The following is a 20,438-nucleotide window of genomic DNA, read 5'->3' as shown; positions in this document are numbered from 1 at the left end:
GTGAAAAGGCTGTAATGTGTTATTTTGGTACAGTATATATTATTATCTCAGAAAGTACATTATGCGTTAAGTTAGGGACGTCATGTAAATTAGCGTATAATTTAATTATTTACTTATTTGTACATTTTTTTTAATTAATTAAATTGCTGGTCATGAACAAAGGATTAGAGAGAATGTATATATGACAGTGAAATCATAATTGTAATTATCTCAGTTTCAGAGCAACAGTAGGTAAATGGTGCAACATAAACCGTATACTATAGTAATCACTTCATGATGTTTTGTTAGTAAAGCATAACTATTATGATGTAAATATTAGTTGTCATAAATTTTAAGAAGAATATTGTAATGTATTTTATTATAACAGTTATTTTTGTGTATATCTAAACTTCTTCCATTATCACCATCATCATCATTATTAATATAATTATAAAAAAGCAGACGGAACGTTAAGTTTGCGAGCCTTGATCAAACTAACAATATTTTCACTTGGTTGTCTGTAACTGTTATTGCAACACATGTAATAAATTTACAGAATCAGAATTTATCAAACAAAAGAAAAATTCCATACTACATTTATACTTTTGTGTGCTGAATGACACCACGAATTGTTTTTATTTATTTTGACATTGTGTAGAACATCCAAATTGTTTAGCAACATTTGCTTTTTAATATAATATATTTACTCCTTGTTGTATGATACAGTTGCACATGAAATATGACCATCATCAAGAAGCATGTTTGGTAGGAAGTACATACAGCTTTCCTATGATAAAGGTTAATGCATCATGGTAGACTGGGAATATAAGCAATATCCACATGAAAATTTAAACCAGTAGTATAATGTAATTTAACAGAACAGCCCTGTTAACATTATATTTTTTCTTTGTATTATGAAAAAGTAATCAGCTTTCCTGTCAGCAATTTCCGTTTGTCATCCTTGTTGTCTCTACTCTCTGTCTATTACATTAATTTCTTTTTCATGAGTCCCATAATTATAACTTATTGTAGTGCTAAAAATTCCTTGCATTCATGAACATTTGTGTCTGAAACTACACTTTATGTAGTTAATGTTACTAAGAATTAGAGATCACTACTATTAATAGAAAACTTCTAGATTAGACATTTTCCATCCTGCAAGATATTTGTGTAAGTTTATAGGTTTCTGTCAGAATACCCACAGGCGTATATAACTTTACCACATTCATTTAAGTGTACAGAAAATACTGATGTTTTGTAATTTTAAGTCCCGTATTGAAAAGTTCACTAAACAGGATATACTGCTTGGACCATTAAAAACTATTAATAAAATATATATGATGAAGAGATTTCAGGTCCACGCAGCAGTGATAATGAAGGCGACTGACTGTCTTTTGGGTTACTGTGCCATGTAGTCTGCTGACATTTTGGAAGTGCTTACTGTCTTCGTCAATGGTGATCATCTTCATGGCTGGAGAATTATGTTCCTCCAAAGCACTGGTGTCTACCCAACTGTCTAGAATGTTGCATACCAGAAGACATAAATTATTTGTTGACGTGACTTGTGAGGCCACAAAATATAACTCAAGTGACCTTACCAGCAGTGAGATATGTAAGTTTGTGAGCAGTAACGACTAAATTTCTAGCTTTTCTTTGGCGATAAATGGTAATGATGTAATATGTGGAAAGTTCTTACACTATTTCCAATATTTGTGCTTATAGGTAGATAGAATCTGTAAATATTGGTGTACTGAGAATTCAGTTTTTAAATTCTGCATGTGAATATGTGTCACTTTTCATTTCAGTCTTGTGTTTTCAGACATAGTTCACACAAACATCTTTCTATTAAGTTCTCAGCTTCTGGAAGGAAGTGGGATGGTGACATTTAAAATCGTGACAAGAGGATGTAATGAATGTGAAGCCCGTTTTTTCTAAATGCATTTAATATCCATTACTTCAGCAATTCTGTCTCATATTTTACACCCTCTTCGAAGTATTATAAGTATTAGAAAGGAACAGAAGTCAATATGGAAACAAATTTCTTCTTTGCGCACAACAAATATAAATGTGATAGGAGATGGCAATATACAGATTAGTGTATTGACCATATAGCACAGTTTGTAAAAACTTTCAACTGTAGTTGAAGTGTGGGCTGTGTGGCTGTATTATTAATTTCAAACAGTTATTTTAATTCAAATTGAAAATATATATTGTCTGTGGGGGGTACTAACTTTCTAATATGGAAAGTGGTATTGTTGATGGAAATTGTCTAATAAAGAAGTTGTTCGTAGTGCTGCACCTCCATAGCTCCTTATTACTGTAGCTTTCTGTGTGTTAACATTTAGACATACCTCTGGCATGCTGTTGCTAAACATCAGTTCACTTGTGCCTTTTCTATCCTTCCTTCATTTCTTATTTCTCCTACCCCTGAGTGGTATAACTTGTACCTTGTAGGATGATTATGGCATTAAAAGCCTTTGGGTAATTTCTGTCTTTGTTGGAATCTTGGAAGGCTGTGCTTTAGGGAAAATATTTGGTTGTTCATAGAAGGATATCGAACCTTTTTTTTTTCCCCTGCAGATCATTTTAATGATTGTGGTAGGTCAGGTGGTAACTAACTATGATTATATCTGCAGAAGTGTAGTTCATAATTTTTCCCGTCATTATGTTCAAAATGACTTTGGGAGTCCATTTAACCTTTTATGAAATGAGTATTTAAGGCTGCTTTCCTGGGTACCAAAGAGGTATTCAGTGGGACATTACTTCCAGATCTCTTCTGTGGTATTTTCTAAAGCATAACAGCTTATCCCTGTATTATTTCAGTGTTATTAACAGTGGAACAAAGATTACATTGCAGGAAAATAACATGTAATGAGATTTTCAATCATGTGAAGGACACAACATTCAAAATTAGAATGAAATAAGAATCATGATTTACAGAACTTGCTAAGTGTCATTTTAACTGAACTGAACAGCTTCTTGAGGTGGCTTAACACATGGAAGTCATACAGTAACAACTCCAGGATGTCAAACACCTTCCTGCGGAGAATATCGTGGAGTATGTTGGCCACGTGCGATGTGATGACACCCATCATGAGCATGTTGGGACACCAAGAAACTAGAATGGGTAATACACAACATTTAAATGTCCTATCTGCATTCTCACTGTAGGATGAAAGACTATAAAGTACAAATAGATGACAGAAGACCAGATGTGATAACATAAGCTGGAAAGAAATTAAAATGGAGAGATTGCGGAAAGGAAGAGAGAACCAGAGAATTATTGTCCATTAACCTGTATAAAATTGAAATGATGCTGAAGAAGAAGATATTCTGAACTTAAATTGTCAGGTAGTGAGCTGTAGTTTCACTCATAAATACCTGAATATTGGCTATAAAACTGACTATTACCTGTCTTACCTCAAATGATTTACAGAATTGTATTGCTTCAAACGATTTGCCTCTCCAGAAAATTAGTTCAGGCTTTCAGTACATGTATGCTGTTGTGACACCTTGTGTTGAAACTGTCTCTCCTGTTGGTGCCATTATTGGGACATTACTTGAAATTTTCTGTAATGAAAATTAATTATCAGAGCTTTGTGTAACAAACGGCACTTTTTATTGAAAATATGTTAATACTGTGGATGGAATAGATAAGGAATATTTCTTCTGATACTTGATAATTATCACTCATGTACATACATTTGAAACAGACTTATAACAAAGTAAATGTATTAATAAATAAAATATTTACATTGATTGTTAAAGTAGTCAAGTTTGTTTGAATCTGCAGTACAACCAAGATTCCAACACTTTGTGCCCTTGTTATGTTTTGGATGAACTTCTTTACCGTTATAATCATACTGTGTTCACTTCTAGGGAGAAGTCATTAATTTACATTTAATGAATTAATTTTAAGTGCAAAATACTGTAACTTATCTTGTGTCAATCCAGAAGAACAGATGAAAAATTTGTTATTTTTAGAATAAAACTTGATGATTCTGATGAAGAGTTTGTAAATGTGATAAATGTTATGTATAATGATCAATATATGTATAGTTTAGATTTTTATATCAGTGTTATTGACGATCAATATTCTGTATAATACAGTGTTCTCTGTACTCCTTTGGCTGCACGGTGTCTACCCTGGAGGCAGGGGGACTCATCATACGCAGCGCATGTTACTCATCGTCTTGCTTGTTAATAGACCAAACTTAAGTAGTCTCGAGGAGTTTGTGACAATAACTCAAAGGAAGTTGGTTTAGTAGATTTAGTGATTAAAAGAAAAAAGGAAAAAAAAATATAAATGTTGATTGGTTTACATGTACGTTTTTTCCAGTCTTTTAAATATGTAAGTTTTGGGATCTTACATATTTTAAAATTAAGTCCCTCACTTTTGTATTACCCTTTTTTTTTATTGCTCTTAGGCAGTGTGTTTGTTTTTAGGATTGAATCTGTGTGTCTAAGGATAAGCATGGTAATGCTTTTTTTCTTAGTGGGGGGGATACATTCCTGAAAAATATGACTTTTATGTCAGTTATTACATTGTGATCTGATATTGTTATTTCCCGTTATATTATCTGCATGTTGATTTTTCCAGTTATTATGTTGGGAGTTCACGCAAATGCCATTCTCTTGTATATGTTATTGTACCAATTAGAAGCTAAGCAATAAAACACGTAGCCTCGATTTTGTTACGGTTTACAAAATCATTTGAGTGGACAGGACCAGATAAAAATCCTAACTCTCCATTGTATCCTTTAGGAAGTTCTGAGACAAGACTGATAGCTTGAATATCATAGCACAAGATGTTCATAGATACAAATGCCTTAAAAATTTATATGTTGATCCACTGTAATCCCTTCTTTACTTAATTCTGCATTGGGCTGTGTTCAGTACAGTAGATCAGGATTTGTTTTTCTGAACATAATATTGATTACATGCTGCCAATCACAAACCTATTTCCTTCTTCCCACATGCAAGCCATATGGTTACAAATGGTAGCAACTCCTGTCAATAATATTAAGAAGCTGCTACTATTATATTTAAATGAGCTGGTGAGATAGCTGTCAGTATAATGACTAGCATGGATAAACTGTGTAAAAGAATTGTTCCTACTGGAGTTGTGATGTAGAAAATAAATTACACCTAAGGAGTGAATATAATTTATAGGATACAACATTTGTTCTTTGTGAGCTTATATTGTGTGTAATGAGCCATAGAAGACATTTCTGGCAGGGGTGAATATGAAGAAGAATACAGTCTTCTGGGATGTTGAAGCCATATACACTGGTAGAAGCTTATCATTTCAGGGGTGCTTACTGCCTCCATCATCAGGGTGATTAAACTGGAGTCATGATAATGGAGGCAGTAAGCATCTCTGAAATCGTGAACTTACATGGCACAACATCCCAGAAGGCATCTTGCACTCTTTGCCATCGACCTGCAAGAGTTTTGGCTTTCTTTAGTCGGTGTTATCGAAAACAAGTCTGTGTCGATGTTGGTCGTCCATCTTCAGGGTTAGGCCGTATGTTCCTTCGAAACATTGGAAACTACTTATATAACATTGCGTTACAACACAAAGCCAACATCGACACATTCACCGAAGTGATATCCTCAGACCTCACTTTTGTATTTTCAAGGTTTGCAACTCGCTTATCCGTATTTTGACGTGTGTCTGGCTTGGGTGGCTGTTTGTGATTGGTGGATCTCGATTGTCTTTAGCAGACAGTTTAGTATTTCATTAGAAAAATAACTTTGTTGAAATTTATGGAATAGTAATGTATGACTTCAGATGGCATTATCTATTTGTGTTGATTTCGAACTGTGTATTTAATTGCAATGTATTAATTCAAGGGACTGATGTTAAAGGTTTTGATGATTCAGTGTTATTCAAAATCAATTGGCCTGGACGAAGTGGAAGTGATTTATTCGTAAGTAATTATTGAGAGATGGATACAAAGTCAGTGGTTGTAAGTGCAGTTTGATAATTAAACTCAATAAGAGATTAAGAATATATCGGTTGTGAGAGTGGGGTAGCGTGTTGAATTGATATGTTTTGTGACGATAAATGGGTGTGCGTAGTAAAACCATAGGCACAATCTAGCAAGTGGTCTTAACCTAACATTACTGTCACTGTCTTTCTGGAAAATAGTGGAGGAGAGACTTCCCAAACTGCAAAAACAAGTGCAGTGCTCAGATTATTTCTGAGGATGTTAGATCCATTGGCTGTGCAGTGTGTGGTGGAAATTGAAAATCCGATCTTGATTAAGGATATTAACATTTGAGGGGAAAGGGAAGTTCTAGCAGTATTTTAATTCAAGACTGTATTTGTTTACTACCAATTTATATTTTCAATGTTGGTTTTTATGATAAAGACATAAGATGATTTATTATTTCAGGATGCATCAGATGCAGAACCTCTTTTAGTTGCAACTGAAAATAATGAAGTATACAAATGTTTATTGCCACTTTTTCAAGAAAAAGAAAAGGTAAGATATGTATAAGCTTTTAGGTAATAAAAGTGAGAATTTCATAATATTTCTATCCTTTCCTCATAGACCTTGATCAGTTTGTTTGTTTTTCTCAGCCCCTGTAGGCATAAACTGGTGCACTGCCTAAAATTATACCATGATTGCTTCCTTCCACTTCCTTTCCAATTAATTATTTTTAATGGCCCTGTCATTAAGTGCTACGCGGTCTACGCTACTGGCAGTGTTGGTAAATAAACCGCAAATACAAAGTAATGGCGGAGAATGGAATTGACTTCCAACGTGCATACTCACAAGATAATAGTTTCATAAGCATTTATAAAATGCTGTGTTTTCAGGATTCAATTGTGACATACAATGGTCCAAATCCCCTGGAACTTCTAGCACCTCTCTTCACTCAGTCATCTTGTTCATATAAAGTAAGTAAGCAGCATTATAAAGAACTTACATATGCATCCGCACAAAATCTTCAGGACGTATTCAGAACACACTCTGCTGGATATTTAATACTTTTTAGCATACAGAATGTCTCTTTGTCTTTCTTCAGCACTGGTCTGGTTTACTATGTGACTATTATCAGTTCTGTAATGTGTAAAATAATTTATGTCCACTGCTGTTTTGTTTTGTTGCAACAATTTAATGCATATAATGATCACTATGTAGCACCACTCTAATTTTCACGTGTGGAGTGCAGTGGTTTGTGTGACCTTGAATGTGAACTTACAATAGTTTCTTTAATTTTTGCTAGTTGGAATCATACTGGACGTATGAACTCTGCCATGGGCGATATATAAGACAGTATCATGAAGAGCGTGAAGGAAAGAAGGTAAAACTGCAAGAATATTACCTGGGAAAGTGGGACAAAACACTGTTTACTGAACTCAGTAAGTCGATACCTTTTTTGTATAATAACTTCTGCAGGTATAATACTGAGTAAACAGTTGTGTAAAAAATGTTTATCAATAGTTATCAACTAAACTGTTATCCGTCCTCAGTAGTTTGCTAATGTTTTAACCACAGCTTCACATAAGTAACATGGAATTAACACAGTTTAATGCATGAAACGAGTAAGTAAAAAGAATTTTTGTATCAAGATAGATATGGATCGAAGTGATCGTGGTTTACTTGAAGGTGCTAGTCCCAGCACTTTCGCTGATGCACTTAGGAAAATGTTACTTGAGATAGATCTTCCTTAGCTGGATTCATAGTACGTTCATCCTGAACATATAGAAGATTCATTCCTACTGTTCTGTGTCTCTTGGCAGTGTCTTGGAATCATGAAACTTTGGTATCATTAACAGGATACCACATGAAAATCTAACGCAAGGACATTGGGGCACCGAACTATTTTGACTTTTGTTTATTGTGTTATATTTATTTTATTGTTATCAGTTATATTGTAAAATAGTACATTACTGTATGTGTACACGTTTAATAGTAACACGATACTGTCAATATTTGTGTAATTATCTTAGCAGTAGTTGTTAAGTAGACACAATATATGAATTTCAGTACAATAGATGTGTAGTGGATACATTAGTTTCCAAATTTTTCTCACTGTGCTTATGACAGATGAAGAGTTGAATCAGATGGAACACCAAGTGAAAGATCTTAAGGGAGAGCCCAAGTCTTCAGCCTCCCAAGAGGATGAAGTTCCAATGAAGAAGATAGATGGGTTGAGTGTGCCGTACGTGCAGGTGAACATGAGCGATGGCACGGTGTGTGACGTGAACGACAAACCACGGCTCGCAAAAATTCTCTATGTGTGCTATAGCCACAGTAAACACGATATCTTGTCACTGAAAGAAACTTCTATCTGCGAATATGAAGTCATCGTTCTATCACCACTGCTCTGCCAGCATCCAAAATACAAGTAATTTCTAATTATAATGTGTGTTGGTTGGGCATGTAGCATGAATGGGAGCGCTGAGAAATGTGTATAAAATGATGAATGTTGTTCTGGGTTGTGATGCCATATAGATTTGTACGTAGATACCATTGTTTCAGAGAAAAATACTGTGTATATCTTCAGCGCTGAAATAGTGTACTTCAGAATGCCAACATTTACCATTTGGTTTAGTTTATGACTCGCGTGCTTTTGGCGTCACGTTCCGCTTGTTTTTGCGCCAGTTGCAATGACATGTAGTAACTTCACTGAGATCTGTTGTCATTACGGGAGCTCTTTCATATCTTAAAGTTCATGTACAGAAGAACAGTAGAAAGTTTGATGCCTGCGAAAAGTTTTCTAACTCAGTTGGATAACAAATTGAAAGTTTTTGAGAGAATGGGAGACATGATAATGCTCTCTGTATATAGAGAACCATCAGTATATGATAGTTACGCCGAAGTATAGCTTTATGAGTAGTTTTGTGATGCTTAAAAAATGAGGTTGGGGATTGTCGTTGGTTATGGCATTGAGGCAAAATGGTGGGTTATATGTAAGCTAGAAACTTGTGCTACATTATTTGACTATATTTTTCAGCTTTGTTTCTTTCTTTTTGACAGACCTCGAGAATCAGGAGAGAATGTCATTAGTTGCCATCCTGTTGAAGGATCTCCAAATAAACCAAAGAATCTTATTGCAATGGAAGCAGAAAGCTTGAAACTAAGACATCAGAAAATTACAGTAAGCTACTAGTTTTTTAGTTGGCAAATAACCATGGAATATCGTACGTGCATTTGTGATCTTTCTTTCTTATTAAGTCTTGTGAAAGTAGTTAAGTATGTAGCAGTATTACCTTTTGTAGTTGCTTTGTTAATTTACGTGTACTTCAAGATAGCACCAACGTGAACTGAGATTATGATCAAAGTTGGTTTGATATTTACTTCTGTCCTCATTTGGAACTTTCTGATACTTTGCCAGATTCAGAGTAAGAAATTGTATTTTATTGAACCTAATATTTGTCTAAGTACGTACTTCTGTGTAATAAGTCTGTGGTGTTAACAGGTGATTTCTCTGCATAGGTCGAACAAGGATTTTCTGCTAATGAGAAAGCGCTTATCAGATAATCCAAAATATGAAAATGTCACTTGGTAATTATGGTCAACCAACATGACAGCATTTTGAGAGACCGACATAAATAATTTATTTCTTTGTGTTCAGTAAAAAAAATCTGCTTACTTTGCACTTAAGTAGAGCTGTCTTACTGTTGTCCCAGTGCATACAACCAAATAATTGTTTTCAGAGCTCAGAGATATTTATAAAATATTTTATATTCTGAATAAAGTAGTTAGTGACTAAGGTGTAAAAGAAATTATTGCAATTTCCATCTTATCGTGTTAGGTGTTCGGTTGTTTCATTTGTGCAAAATATCTGTTCCCCTCTCTTTTGGGAATTTTTGGAAATACCAGATTCTTTGACGTGTGGTTCTTTCTAATGCTTAATGCCCATTTATTTGTCATGCTTTAACATTTTTAAGCAAATAAATATGGAAAGTGTTATTTTATTCATTTGAAAACTCAAGTTTCATAACTTCAGTGAAGATGTTAAGGTGTTTTTGTGCCCAGAGTAAAGTTTCAATACTGGTAGAAAATGCCCATTGAATTCAAAGAGAAAATGACTTATATTTTCATTCCTCACCCACTCTCTTCTTTATTTTTGTTCCAGCCGTGTTCTTTCGTTCTTACTACCCACGTTAGAAATATTTCTAAATGCTATCTCATGATAGCATTACTTATAAAATAGGACATTATGTCATCTAGCATCATTATTGAGAACGTAGGCTTCTGGGAACACTTAACACACGCATAATCTGTTATAAACTATATCCTTTTATATGTATAGATTTCACATTTTTTGTAATTAAAAACAACATAAAGTTATAATTGAGAAGGGAAGTAATATATCAAACCAGAAATACAATTAAAATCATTTCACTCTGAAAATGATGTATTATTTTCCTTGTCATGATATATCGAATGTGTATATTTGCCAAAGAAAATTAATTTTTAATTACGTTTTATTAAAGTTTTGCATGCCCTATAAAAATTTATTAAAAAAAGACAGTATACTTGTTTTTGCTTGAAGCATGGAGTAAGTAGTTCCTTAGATGACTGAACTTCTGCGTACTGTCCATCGCTGTCCTTGGCGAACTGCCTGGCTTCTTATGCTACTTACTTCTCGCAGTGATGGTATCTGTGAAGTAACGGGTTTCTGTTGACATTCGATTATGCTTACATGATTTGTTTTAATTGCATATATTTAATTTACTTTATTTATTTCTATATACTGTAGTAGTTTAACTTTGTTATGAACAGTACCACTGCCTTGGTTCGGCATGTTTGTTTTCTTTTTGTAGACATTTATAGTTTGCTGCATTACTATTAATGAATTATATTTTTAACAGGATGAAAAGTTGCAGAAGGTTTATGCTGTTTTTTCCATAGACAGGGATGGAGAAGGCCAGGTTGGTTATGATATAATTTTAAAAGGGGATTGTCTTTGTTTTCCCCTTCCCCTGAAACTTGATGCTTCTACATTTGCTATTGCTTTCTTGACTGTCGAATGAGATATATATATGTTGGTGGTGCTCATGAAAAACTTTTATGATAATCTGTATGAGACCTGAAGTCTGTATTTTTCTGAACCGTAATAACTTATTTTTAAAATAGGTTAACAAATATTATAAAGATTCCAAAAATCTTCATATGTTTTAAAGGCAGAATTTATAATGCTTATTTATTCTATCAGTAAGTGATATCCTTCCATTGGGATTGGTATTTCTTTAAGTAACAGATGTTAAAGTACAGATTAGCTGTTCTATGTTCAGGGGTTTCTGGCTTGACATTGTCTCATGTGTCTCTGATGACATCAGTTCAGTCTTTGATGTATATGATTTCCAGAACTACGTTCACTATAATTTATGTATTTTGGTTTGGAAATGTATGACTATGTGCATTCAAAATGAGAAGAATTTTCAAGGGAAGGTTCATCTGCATTGTAATACTTGTAATTGACCAAGTAGGTCACGTGCTGGGTAGGATAATTGCAGTGGTTAATGTTTGTTATTTGTGCGTCCCTGCGTATGCATGATACAGGTAGCCATGTATAGCACTAGCATTCTGCTAAACAATTATCCTGAAGTCTGTCTAGTATCCCTGTTTAAATCCCTTCTTCTTCTTCTATGGCTCTCCGGTCCATATTCGGTCCATGGCCCCCACAATTCTCCTCTTCCATTCGGTGCTCTGTTAGGTCCGTCTGTCCGAGTCTTTGATCGAGGTTTCAAAACGTCTTCCTTTTTACGGTGCAAGGTTGTCAGCCCCAACCTGGAGGACCAGGGTACCTGTCTTAGTCTGACCTCTCCCCCTCGACCAATCTGGCTATGGAGGCCCTACCAGTAGCTATGCTACCACCAGCATAGCTCTTGGGGTCACTGAGGTACCCAAGCCCCGCCACCATGACAAGGTGCAGGTACCATTAAGTGGAGTAAATCCCTTGTTACTGAAGAAAATTTAATGTTTATTTTTACAATGATGTATGTATTTTTTCTCATTTCCGTACTGTTGTTGACCAGAAAATTATATATATTTCACAGGGTGCCGAAACAAGAGTACGTGTTGAGATTCATCCAGTTGAGGTAACGGCTGTGGACAATGACGACTTGCGTCTTGCTCCACCAGTCGATGCAGCAGAATCTGAGAGCGTACCAATATCAGATATGTCACCAGTACTTAGCTTCTTGTCCGGAAAAAATTGTCTGACTGGGGTTAGTGCTCGGTCTATGTTTTCAGTAATGATAGTATGCGGTTTTGGTGTTCTCACGCAGCAAGTATGAAGATGGTATCTGTTTGTTATATGCACAAACTTATTTCAGGGCACAGGATGGTGGAAATACCAGTTCTGCTATGGAATCACTGTGGATCAATATCATGTGGAGAAAGATGGATCAAAAACACTAATCCATCTGGGAACGTTTGACAAAGAAAAACATTTAGAATGGCTGGAAAGGAACCCTCATAAGCGTCCCAAGCCTCTGGCTCACCGCAAGCAGATCATTCACCTCTATTCAGGTGGCACACCATGTGACAAGACAGGACGTCCACGACAGACTGAGGTTGTTTATAGTTGTGCTAAATAGATATAAAAAATATCTTGGAGAATAATTGTCGCTCTTGATAGACATTTTTCTTAATGTCGTTTTAAATAACGGAGGCTTTTGCAGTGTTCTTGAGGTAGCAAATGAATATAAAAGTTGTCAAGGTAATGCTTTGAGCTATTTACATTGGCTCGGTACTCCTGATTTCACATGATTGTTTTCGCACAATTTTTGCGCATGGTTTATAACAAGTTTGGGATTAACATGTCTTCTGTTGTTGCTCTGTATTTGACTGTTTTCTTGTTTCAGGTGAAACTAAAATGTTTGGAGAGCAGTTCTAGTCCTGGATCCGTAGCACTGTATCTTCTAGAACCAAAAACTTGTGAATACATTTTGGGTGTGGAGTCACCAATAATCTGTAACATATTATCACAAGCTGATGATAACGGACTTGTCCATATGCCACAAATGGATGACCTGGCTGTTGAAGTAACAGTCTCGTCAGAGGGTGATAAAGATCAAAGTCATGAAATCACCGATGATTTTGATAACACGATAGCCAACGGAGATGAGTAGGAGAGTGTTTGGATTCTATAAATAGCGCGCATTAACCATATTTATTTCCTGTACAAATAAATTGAAGATCGTACAGTCTGATGTTTGTTCTCTTGCAACTGACCTAACTTCGCTGTTTTCACGTTAATGCTCAGACATGTTTTTGGTAAACGTTCAGTGAATGCCTGTGGATAAAATAGAACTCGTGAGGAGGACAGGAAGCGTTAGAACTGTGGCGCGTCGTGTGGCTGTTGTTTAAAAATGGTTCCAAATATACACAGGACAGTATGTTCTAGAAGTTGACACTTGATTTTTGAACATAGGTTATGGGACTGTAGAAGCGGTCTCGTACTTTGTGTCAAAATCTTGTGAAGCTAAAAACATTGCTGTCCTCTGGATCTGCGACATTGTCAGAATCCTGTCTTTGAACTTGATCATAATATTTCGGACATATTCCGTGGTATACCGCACTCCTATTTCTAGCTAAGGATTATGTAGTAGACTCTTTACCTGAATGTACTATTTTTTACGTGCCAGAGAGACTTCATGATTTTATCAACATGCCAATTATAGGCCACATATTCCTTCCTGATTTGCAGTGTTTTAGTCTGGGTATAATATTTGTTTTTGGAACCTCGCTGTTGAATGCCGTGACATATTCTCTGTGTGTTTTCAGAAAACAAGACAATCTGCACATTGATTTCATGTCAGACTGAGTAATTTAATTTCATTGTAAAATTATATACTGACTCTAGTTTCCGCTGCTTTCCATTGAAGAAAGACTACATTTGTTATCAACCTGTCATCAAATCCATTGGATCACACATCATCTTAAGGTTTTATATTGTAATTCTAGACATGATTTGTAAATAAAGACATTGTTTCAGTGACTGGGTGCTTGCTTATTTACAATATTTTCTTTATTTCTATTTGTGCTTGTCCTAAGTCCTATATTTTGCATTCTGCTTTGAAAAGAGCTTTTGATTTAATGTGTGTTAATTTGCGTGAGTTCTTATGGATTTATCAAGTTTATGACTCTAGCATTTACGTGCCAAGTGTGAACTAGCAGTCATCTGTTTTATGAATGGTCAATTATTTGGTAAAATTTTCAAGTTGTTACTCCAGAGCACAGTGGTAAAATGATTTGCAGAAATTTAAATTAACTAGAGCAATGCGCTCCTTTCGGGGCACTTTCTCTAGAGTCCTTGTCGCTCTTTCTCGATAATTTCTATCGGTTTCTGTTGATATTTATTACTTCGTTTTTCAGCGTGTTTTTTCTCTCTCTTCTGTTCTTGTTGAATAAGTTTTTCTACGTGTGTTAAATAGGTCTGATGTTTCAGTTCTTTACGTCGTCTGTCAAATCTTCATTTTCAAGAATGCGATGTGATGCTTCTGGAGTATTAATCATGCTACTGTCTTGGTAGTTGGTGATCTCGTCGTGAAGCGTTATTTGTTTACTCGCCATTGTTGTGTTGGTATACCAACACAACAATGCCGAGTAAACAAATGATGTAATTGTCGTCAAAAAATGACGTCAAATAACAATGACACGTTATTTGTTTACTCGGCATTGTTGTTGGTATACCAACACAACAATGCCGAGTAAACAAATAACGTAATAAATAAACAACTACCAAGCCAGTCGCATGAGTAATACTCTAGAAGCAGCACATCGCCTCCGAACAGCGACATAAAACTATTTAATAAATGAAGAAAAGTGAAAGAAGACGTTACCAACACCAACAAGGTAATCTGATACTGATAATAATACTCATTCAAGTGATACTGCTCATTCGATATATTACGATTACGAAAAGTGACGTCTCTGTGCTTAAATGAAAGGAAGGGGGTTAAAACACTTGGGTAAGACACTAAACTAACCCCCCCTTGGGGGGGTTAGTTTAGTGTCTTAGTGTAAAACGCAACCAACCCCCCCCCCCTTCGGGCGTGTTCGTCAAGTGTTTTAACCCTCCATTCGGGGTGTTTAGTTTAGTTTCTTACACAAGATTTTAAAACGCAACCAACCCCCCCCCCCCCCCGAAGGGGGGTTGGTTTTTACTTTTTAAACATTTGACCCCCCGAGTAGCTCCTCCGAAAGGAGCGCTGTGCGCTAGTTTTATATATAGACGGATGATAGTTCATTGCTTATGTGCTTTTTAGATGTTGAAGAATTCCGAAATAACTGCTAACAGTAATATACGTGTTTTGTAGAATTGTACGACATTGCAAATGTGAAGTCAAGGAAGGTAATTTCTGAAACCATGTTTGTATATTACCTATTAGAAGAATGTAAATTGAATACTCTTTGAGAACTTGTGTTGTTATTTCCTGTTTCTGTGAGTAATTAATTTACTAGAAGTGTCTAGAAATTAAGCCAAACAGAATTACGGTGTTCTCTTCGAGTGTTGATTGTTGGACTATTGTGTACACTCAAAAGAACAGAAGTTTAATTTCCTGCTGAGTTCAAAGAATACGTGTCATCTTCATAGATTGTCACATTTTTACTGGGAAGAAAACCAACTTTCTAGCGCGCTACCAGATTTGTTACAAAGCAGCCCTGAGGATGAGACCAGAGATTGCTCTCGAAACGTTGGCAGAAGATATGGTTCATTCAGCCACCTGACGCGGCTTGTAACCCGAGAGTCTTTCAAATAAAAATTTGTTACAAAGATGGAAATTTTAGATAATGTTATTAAATTTAACGACGTTCTGTTAGCCATATTTGAATATTGGCGCCAATTATTGTTGGTGATCCACCGTTATCGGAACACATGTGTTCCGAATTTCTACTAGAGGTGTCTGGACCATTTACGTATGTGTCGTGTCAAGCGATTTTGTAATACATAAAATACGTAACTAAAATGTTATTGAACTATTTTGTATCAAATGCGTTACAATGTATTTATAACAGTAATTTTATCCAGATACATCATGTATTCGGTTTTGACCTGATGCGGTTTATTTGGTGAATTAAATAAGCAAACGTGTACTCAATAAGCAGATGAAAAATGAAGTTGTTTATTAACTTTATATAGAAGGGCAACACGTAGTTGAGTTGGAAGTGTGTGTCAAGTGATGGCACAGCTGAACATTGATCGCTAAGAGATAGGCAGATCTGCTCAGTACGTGTTGTCACGTGGTCGATTCCAGAAGTCTGTGAATGCCCCCGTTGCCTTGCCGCACGGTTGAGTATTTCTCGGCTCCTCGAACTACCGCGATTTCCAAATTGGGGGGATTTCGACTAGGTCAGACGAGGTAATTTAGTCGCTTCCATATACAGGCACTGCAGTGAGCAGTATGCCCTTATTTTTGATTTGCATCGACTGCATGTGATACAATGCAATGTACTAATGTGACTAAAAGTTCGGGCATCAAGAAGACCATTTTGAATAAACTGGATAATTGGGCTGAAGAGTAAATTGCGTAATGAATGTTGTTAGCGTAATCCGTTCGAGACAGATGAGACGGCTAAGGTATGTAGCACGTTCTGGGAACATGAAAGATTTGTATGACCCATAGTTAATACTCATATTGGGATGTTGTGTGTATAGTTTTGGGTTTGATGTTTTCAGCTTCAGAAAGCTTAAAATTCATTCATGGTAAGATTCTATGCTGTTATAACAACCATGCAATCTGGGTAAGTGGAAGAAATACATGGTCAGCTGTGTTGTAGGATAACCAAAGGAGTACTCGTATTATGATAATTTGAAATCACTTTGCATCTCGACAGACAGGTGGCGCTGCAACATAGGGGTGGCAGTGCCTCGCTCTTAATAGACCTCACAGGCAAACATTATTCCTCTTACTCATTTAGAAACATTATAATGTTTTAATGGAAATTTGTTTCTTGGCATATACTTAGCATAACTATTTATATGTTTACTCTATTTTTTAGTGGTCTAGATCTGGGTAGGTTCTTCCATCAACTTGCATTCAGTGATTTAAGTTACATCAAAAAATTTTATTAAGACAAGTTTCAGTACAGAGATTTTTCATGGTGATGATGCCACATCTTTATCCAAATTACTTTGTGTTTGATTTTCCAACTCGTAATGCAGATCAGACGCCACACTTGTAAACAGGAGATCCCATGTCCATGTTGTGTCATCCTGAAAAAGATTAATGTTTCACTATCATCAGCAGACACAGTACAACTACACTGTGACATTTTATGTTCTTATATGTAAGCAAAAATTCAAAATTCAGAGGGTTCATTGTGAAATTTGCAAGAAAATGCCATTCGGGTTTAACTTTGACACTGACCTCCTCAATTTCTGATTCAAGATTTAGGCAGTTAGTAAGGAGGCGTAAACTGACATCGTCCAGAGTCGCAAATGTTGCGTGTATGAAGAGATCCGAGTTCAACTCCTTGTATGTATCAACTCGGTTCACAACAGAACTGAAACAGATTTTTTACATATCAATTAATGTAGTCTACTAGTTGCATGGCTTCAAGAACATTTTCTTTATTACGGTCACTTACGAAGGAGCATGAGCTATTTGAGATGCCATGTCTTCATCTTGCGTGTCATCTAAATCTGGAATAATCGGGATATCTGTAAGAAATCAACCAAAACAGCTGGTAAATGGCAACGAACTGTTAAAAAGCATGGAATCCATAGCAGAAAATTGAATGATAATTCTCATTTGTAACTCCAGTTATAGAAATCTGATATTAACTGTGCTCTGACCTCTACTTTATCACTTACCATCATCAGAGTCACCTTTAGTTTGGTCTGGTTCCCTGAATCTCTCCCTGATAAAAAAATAAAAAAGTTAGTTTACAGACAGTGGATGGCTGCTATTTATACATTATTTTAACTAATACAGAGTAAATTAAGTAATATAATAAAGGTTTGATTATTTCAAAACAGTGCATAGATAAATAAGCAGTTTAACCTGAAGTTATTTTTCTGTGTCCGTCATGTGTTAACGCTGCTTGGACAGATGTTATTTCTCCAAATACAATTAAATAAGTACAATTCCAGGAATAAGTACCACTGTCCTGTCCAGAATTAAAATTAGTTACAAAATTAACACATTTTTAGTGTGCATATAATTTTGTATCTCCATGCATCTCATTTTTATGAATCTCTGTATTTCTGTCACCTCTTGCAAAACTGTATTGCAATGATTAAGGACGCTTAAGAAGGTGTACTTACTGTTCAATTAAGTTTACGGCACTTCGTCTTCTGAAAGAATACCAGAAGTATAAGTACGGTTCATTACAGTAAAATGTTCAAAGCCTGACAATAAACTAATTGATCTAGTTTTACTAACAAAATTTGTTATTAAATATTAGCGGCTGAAACATCAGTCATTTTCTACCAGACTACATGGTGCAACAGCCATGCTTCAGCTGTATATGCAAATCATAATGCCTCTGCCATGCCCCAAAACACCGTAAACATTTCTGTTATTGTGAAATTGATGGTGAAGATGTCAACGTTGTCGTTCTGGGTCGTGGCGCCAAGTATAGTTGTAGAAGCTTCATAATTTTTACAATTAACCAATTATTATCAGGGTGATCAAATCAAGGTGTTTCCTGTTCTGGTGTCAAAATTTGAGGAAAATTACGTCTTTTTGGCATTAGCTCGCCACTAAAATTTTTTGGATGTGGGACTTGGCTTGCCTGAACTACATATCGTACATATCCAAAAATTTGTCACTCGAATGACGCCACTTACTTTCCTGACTTAATGGCTTCGTCAGCCCAGCCTCCAGTTTTCCGTGATCTAGGGGGAGCGACAGGTGCACCAGAGTCCAATCCCTGGAGCAGGAGAAAACCAAGAAAATGTGCTTTGTGATGAACCTTAATGTTTCATAAGAGCAGTAAATTCCTTGAGAAGCTGAGTAACAATCACTGTTTCAAGGAAGATCTTGCAACTTGCATTTACTTAGTTACTTTGAAGGTGTGTGCAAAATGGTATTTTGAGGGTGGAAGAAAGATTTTAAACCAGTTTTTAGTATGTGAAACTGGTAATAACAGTGTTGCCAAATATATTTAACAGCACACTTAATACAGATAAGGGATTATATCTGGTTTGCGAAAGGGGGTCCAGTGGCAGGCTGTTGTGTGTACAGTAATGAAACTTGAGTTCCTCAATAAGGCAGAAAATTTCTCGACCATCTGGGAACATATTAGCTTCTCAAGAGGGGTTGCACTATGGAGTTAATTAGTTATAAATCAACACTCCATGTTAATATACAAGTGGCAAATAATCTGTGTGACTTTTGTCAATTTATTATTCTCAATAGTGACAATAATTATAGCATTTTCTGTTCTAGATGGGGACAGGCAGCCTTAAAAATTGCCATCATTAAGACATTTCATATGGTTTTCAAACCCACATATTGTACCAAACGTATATACGTTTTATGGAGGAAGCTGTATCATAAAAGGCATCTGCCCACCTCCTCCACAATGCTGAAAAGACCTCATTCTGTTTTTAAGCAGCTAAGGAACTTGTGAATTTCACAGCACCTTTGGGGGACTATTCAGAAACCCTGATGAATGTGCAGAGTTTGATACCGGACTGTCCATGATGTCATATGTTGAACCAATATCATCTCGTTCTGGAGTAAGGGGAAATGCAGTAGGGCTTGTGTTATCTGAAATGCCAGCTCTTCTGCCTCTCCGTGGTGGGGCCTGTGACGAAACAAACTCAGACTTATTTTATATTACATAAATTTGTTTCACAGCAAACTGTGTTAATGTAAATTATTTAAAATTAAAAAAATTACAATGTGTGTGTGATATATTAATGTTAAGCATCTCACAAGAAATTTTTATATACTTGCCACTTGTACCTTCCGCCCAGGAGAAAAATCAAGTCCCCATTCCATAATCAAAATATCATATAACGGGTTTTATAAAGTAAACTATGCATTTCAAGTAACCATGACAACACACAAAGCGGATGACAATCAACATTGTATGCCAGTTAGGCAAATATATAAAACTCAAAGCTGGCAAGTGCGACTCCTTACTGAGAAAAGTAGTTGTAATAAAAGGACCTGTTATGACACATATTTTACTTAAATACTTCTTCCCGATACTTTCGAAATTCTTAACAGAACATAACTTTGTAATATGGTAATGAATATCAGAAAATAATACTATCATGTTGGATCACCTGACATGGATACATTTCGCCATCTTTCGAGAGATATCTGAAATAATTCTTTCAAACTCCGTACCTTGGTCGGTATTGCAGATAACCAAAATAAAGAATTTCTATTGCTTAGTGCGAGTGAACCATAAATTTCGTAGTTGCTACCGTCAGGTGGGGACAAATTTGGTTTTCGGGGACGATTCTCGTCGAATGCTGAAAATCGCCCAATATTCGGAATACATTTCAGCAGCCATCTTCAGGGT

The 20,438-nt window shown here is 35.8% G+C and overlaps 2 protein-coding genes and 2 long non-coding RNA genes across 11 annotated transcripts; 2 read left to right on the top strand and 2 right to left on the bottom strand.

The window, feature by feature from the left end:
• Positions 1-66: 66 nt before the first annotated feature.
• LOC147873701 (uncharacterized) lies at positions 67-5,642 on the bottom strand. Of its 6 annotated transcripts, XR_015535272.1 has the most exons (4): positions 5,378-5,641; positions 3,734-3,854; positions 3,400-3,549; positions 67-3,097 (listed from the first exon to the last, which is right to left on the bottom strand). It is a non-coding gene; the product is annotated as an uncharacterized LOC147873701 (long non-coding RNA). The 6 variants fall into 6 exon arrangements; XR_015535271.1 differs by having other exon boundaries at positions 67-3,549; positions 5,378-5,642; XR_015535275.1 differs by having other exon boundaries at positions 67-3,549; positions 5,423-5,642.
• A 5-nt stretch (positions 5,643-5,647) lies between these two features.
• Positions 5,648-13,950, top strand: LOC110828146 (endoplasmic reticulum lectin 1). 2 transcript variants are annotated; one of them, XM_022060562.2, is made up of 10 exons: positions 5,648-5,912; positions 6,381-6,470; positions 6,809-6,889; positions 7,219-7,354; positions 8,043-8,343; positions 8,976-9,096; positions 10,817-10,876; positions 12,005-12,175; positions 12,284-12,523; positions 12,815-13,950. In XM_022060562.2, exons 1-10 carry the CDS (start codon positions 5,760-5,762, stop codon positions 13,079-13,081), a joined length of 1,620 nt encoding a protein of 539 aa, XP_021916254.2. In that variant the 5' UTR covers positions 5,648-5,759; the 3' UTR covers positions 13,082-13,950. The 2 variants fall into 2 exon arrangements, with proteins under 2 accessions (XP_021916254.2, XP_021916263.2); XM_022060571.2 differs by lacking the exon at positions 10,817-10,876.
• A 3,050-nt stretch (positions 13,951-17,000) lies between these two features.
• On the bottom strand, positions 17,001-20,172 carry IFT43 (intraflagellar transport 43). Of its 2 annotated transcripts, none has more exons than XM_022061218.2 (8): positions 19,862-20,172; positions 19,545-19,709; positions 18,748-18,830; positions 18,223-18,252; positions 17,770-17,816; positions 17,544-17,616; positions 17,324-17,459; positions 17,001-17,169 (listed from the first exon to the last, which is right to left on the bottom strand). In XM_022061218.2, exons 1-8 carry the CDS (start codon positions 19,904-19,906, stop codon positions 17,053-17,055), a joined length of 696 nt encoding a protein of 231 aa, XP_021916910.2. In that variant the 5' UTR covers positions 19,907-20,172; the 3' UTR covers positions 17,001-17,052. The 2 variants fall into 2 exon arrangements, with proteins under 2 accessions (XP_021916910.2, XP_021916918.2); XM_022061226.2 differs by having other exon boundaries at positions 19,871-20,172.
• Positions 17,341-19,810, top strand: LOC110828475 (uncharacterized). The gene is made up of 2 exons (XR_002542689.2): positions 17,341-17,431; positions 19,349-19,810. It is a non-coding gene; the product is annotated as an uncharacterized LOC110828475 (long non-coding RNA).
• Positions 20,173-20,438: the final 266 nt, after the last annotated feature.

Source organism: Zootermopsis nevadensis, unplaced genomic scaffold (genome assembly GCF_977971745.1).
Source record: "Zootermopsis nevadensis isolate Lab colony 2312 unplaced genomic scaffold, Znev_1.0 Znev_ptg000016l, whole genome shotgun sequence".
Taxonomy (NCBI): Eukaryota; Metazoa; Arthropoda; class Insecta; order Blattodea; family Termopsidae; genus Zootermopsis; species Zootermopsis nevadensis.
This window is presented reverse-complemented; position numbering and strand designations above follow the sequence as displayed.

Excerpts from the sequence above, each read along its gene's own strand:
- IFT43 (XM_022061218.2), bottom strand. The coding sequence starts at position 19,906 with ATGGAATGGGGACTTGATTTTTCTCCTGGGCGGAAGGTACAAGTG. Across the intron at positions 17,817-18,222 it reads GCCGTAAACTTAATTGAACA|GGAGAGATTCAGGGAACCAG; the intron begins GTAAGTACACCT and ends TTTTTTTATCAG. Across the intron at positions 17,460-17,543 it reads CAAATAGCTCATGCTCCTTC|TTCTGTTGTGAACCGAGTTG; the intron begins GTAAGTGACCGT and ends AATCTGTTTCAG.
- LOC110828146 (XM_022060562.2), top strand. The coding sequence starts at position 5,760 with ATGTATGACTTCAGATGGCATTATCTATTTGTGTTGATTTCGAACTGT. Across the intron at positions 6,471-6,808 it reads TTTTTCAAGAAAAAGAAAAG|GATTCAATTGTGACATACAA; the intron begins GTAAGATATGTA and ends CTGTGTTTTCAG. Across the intron at positions 6,890-7,218 it reads AGTCATCTTGTTCATATAAA|TTGGAATCATACTGGACGTA; the intron begins GTAAGTAAGCAG and ends AATTTTTGCTAG.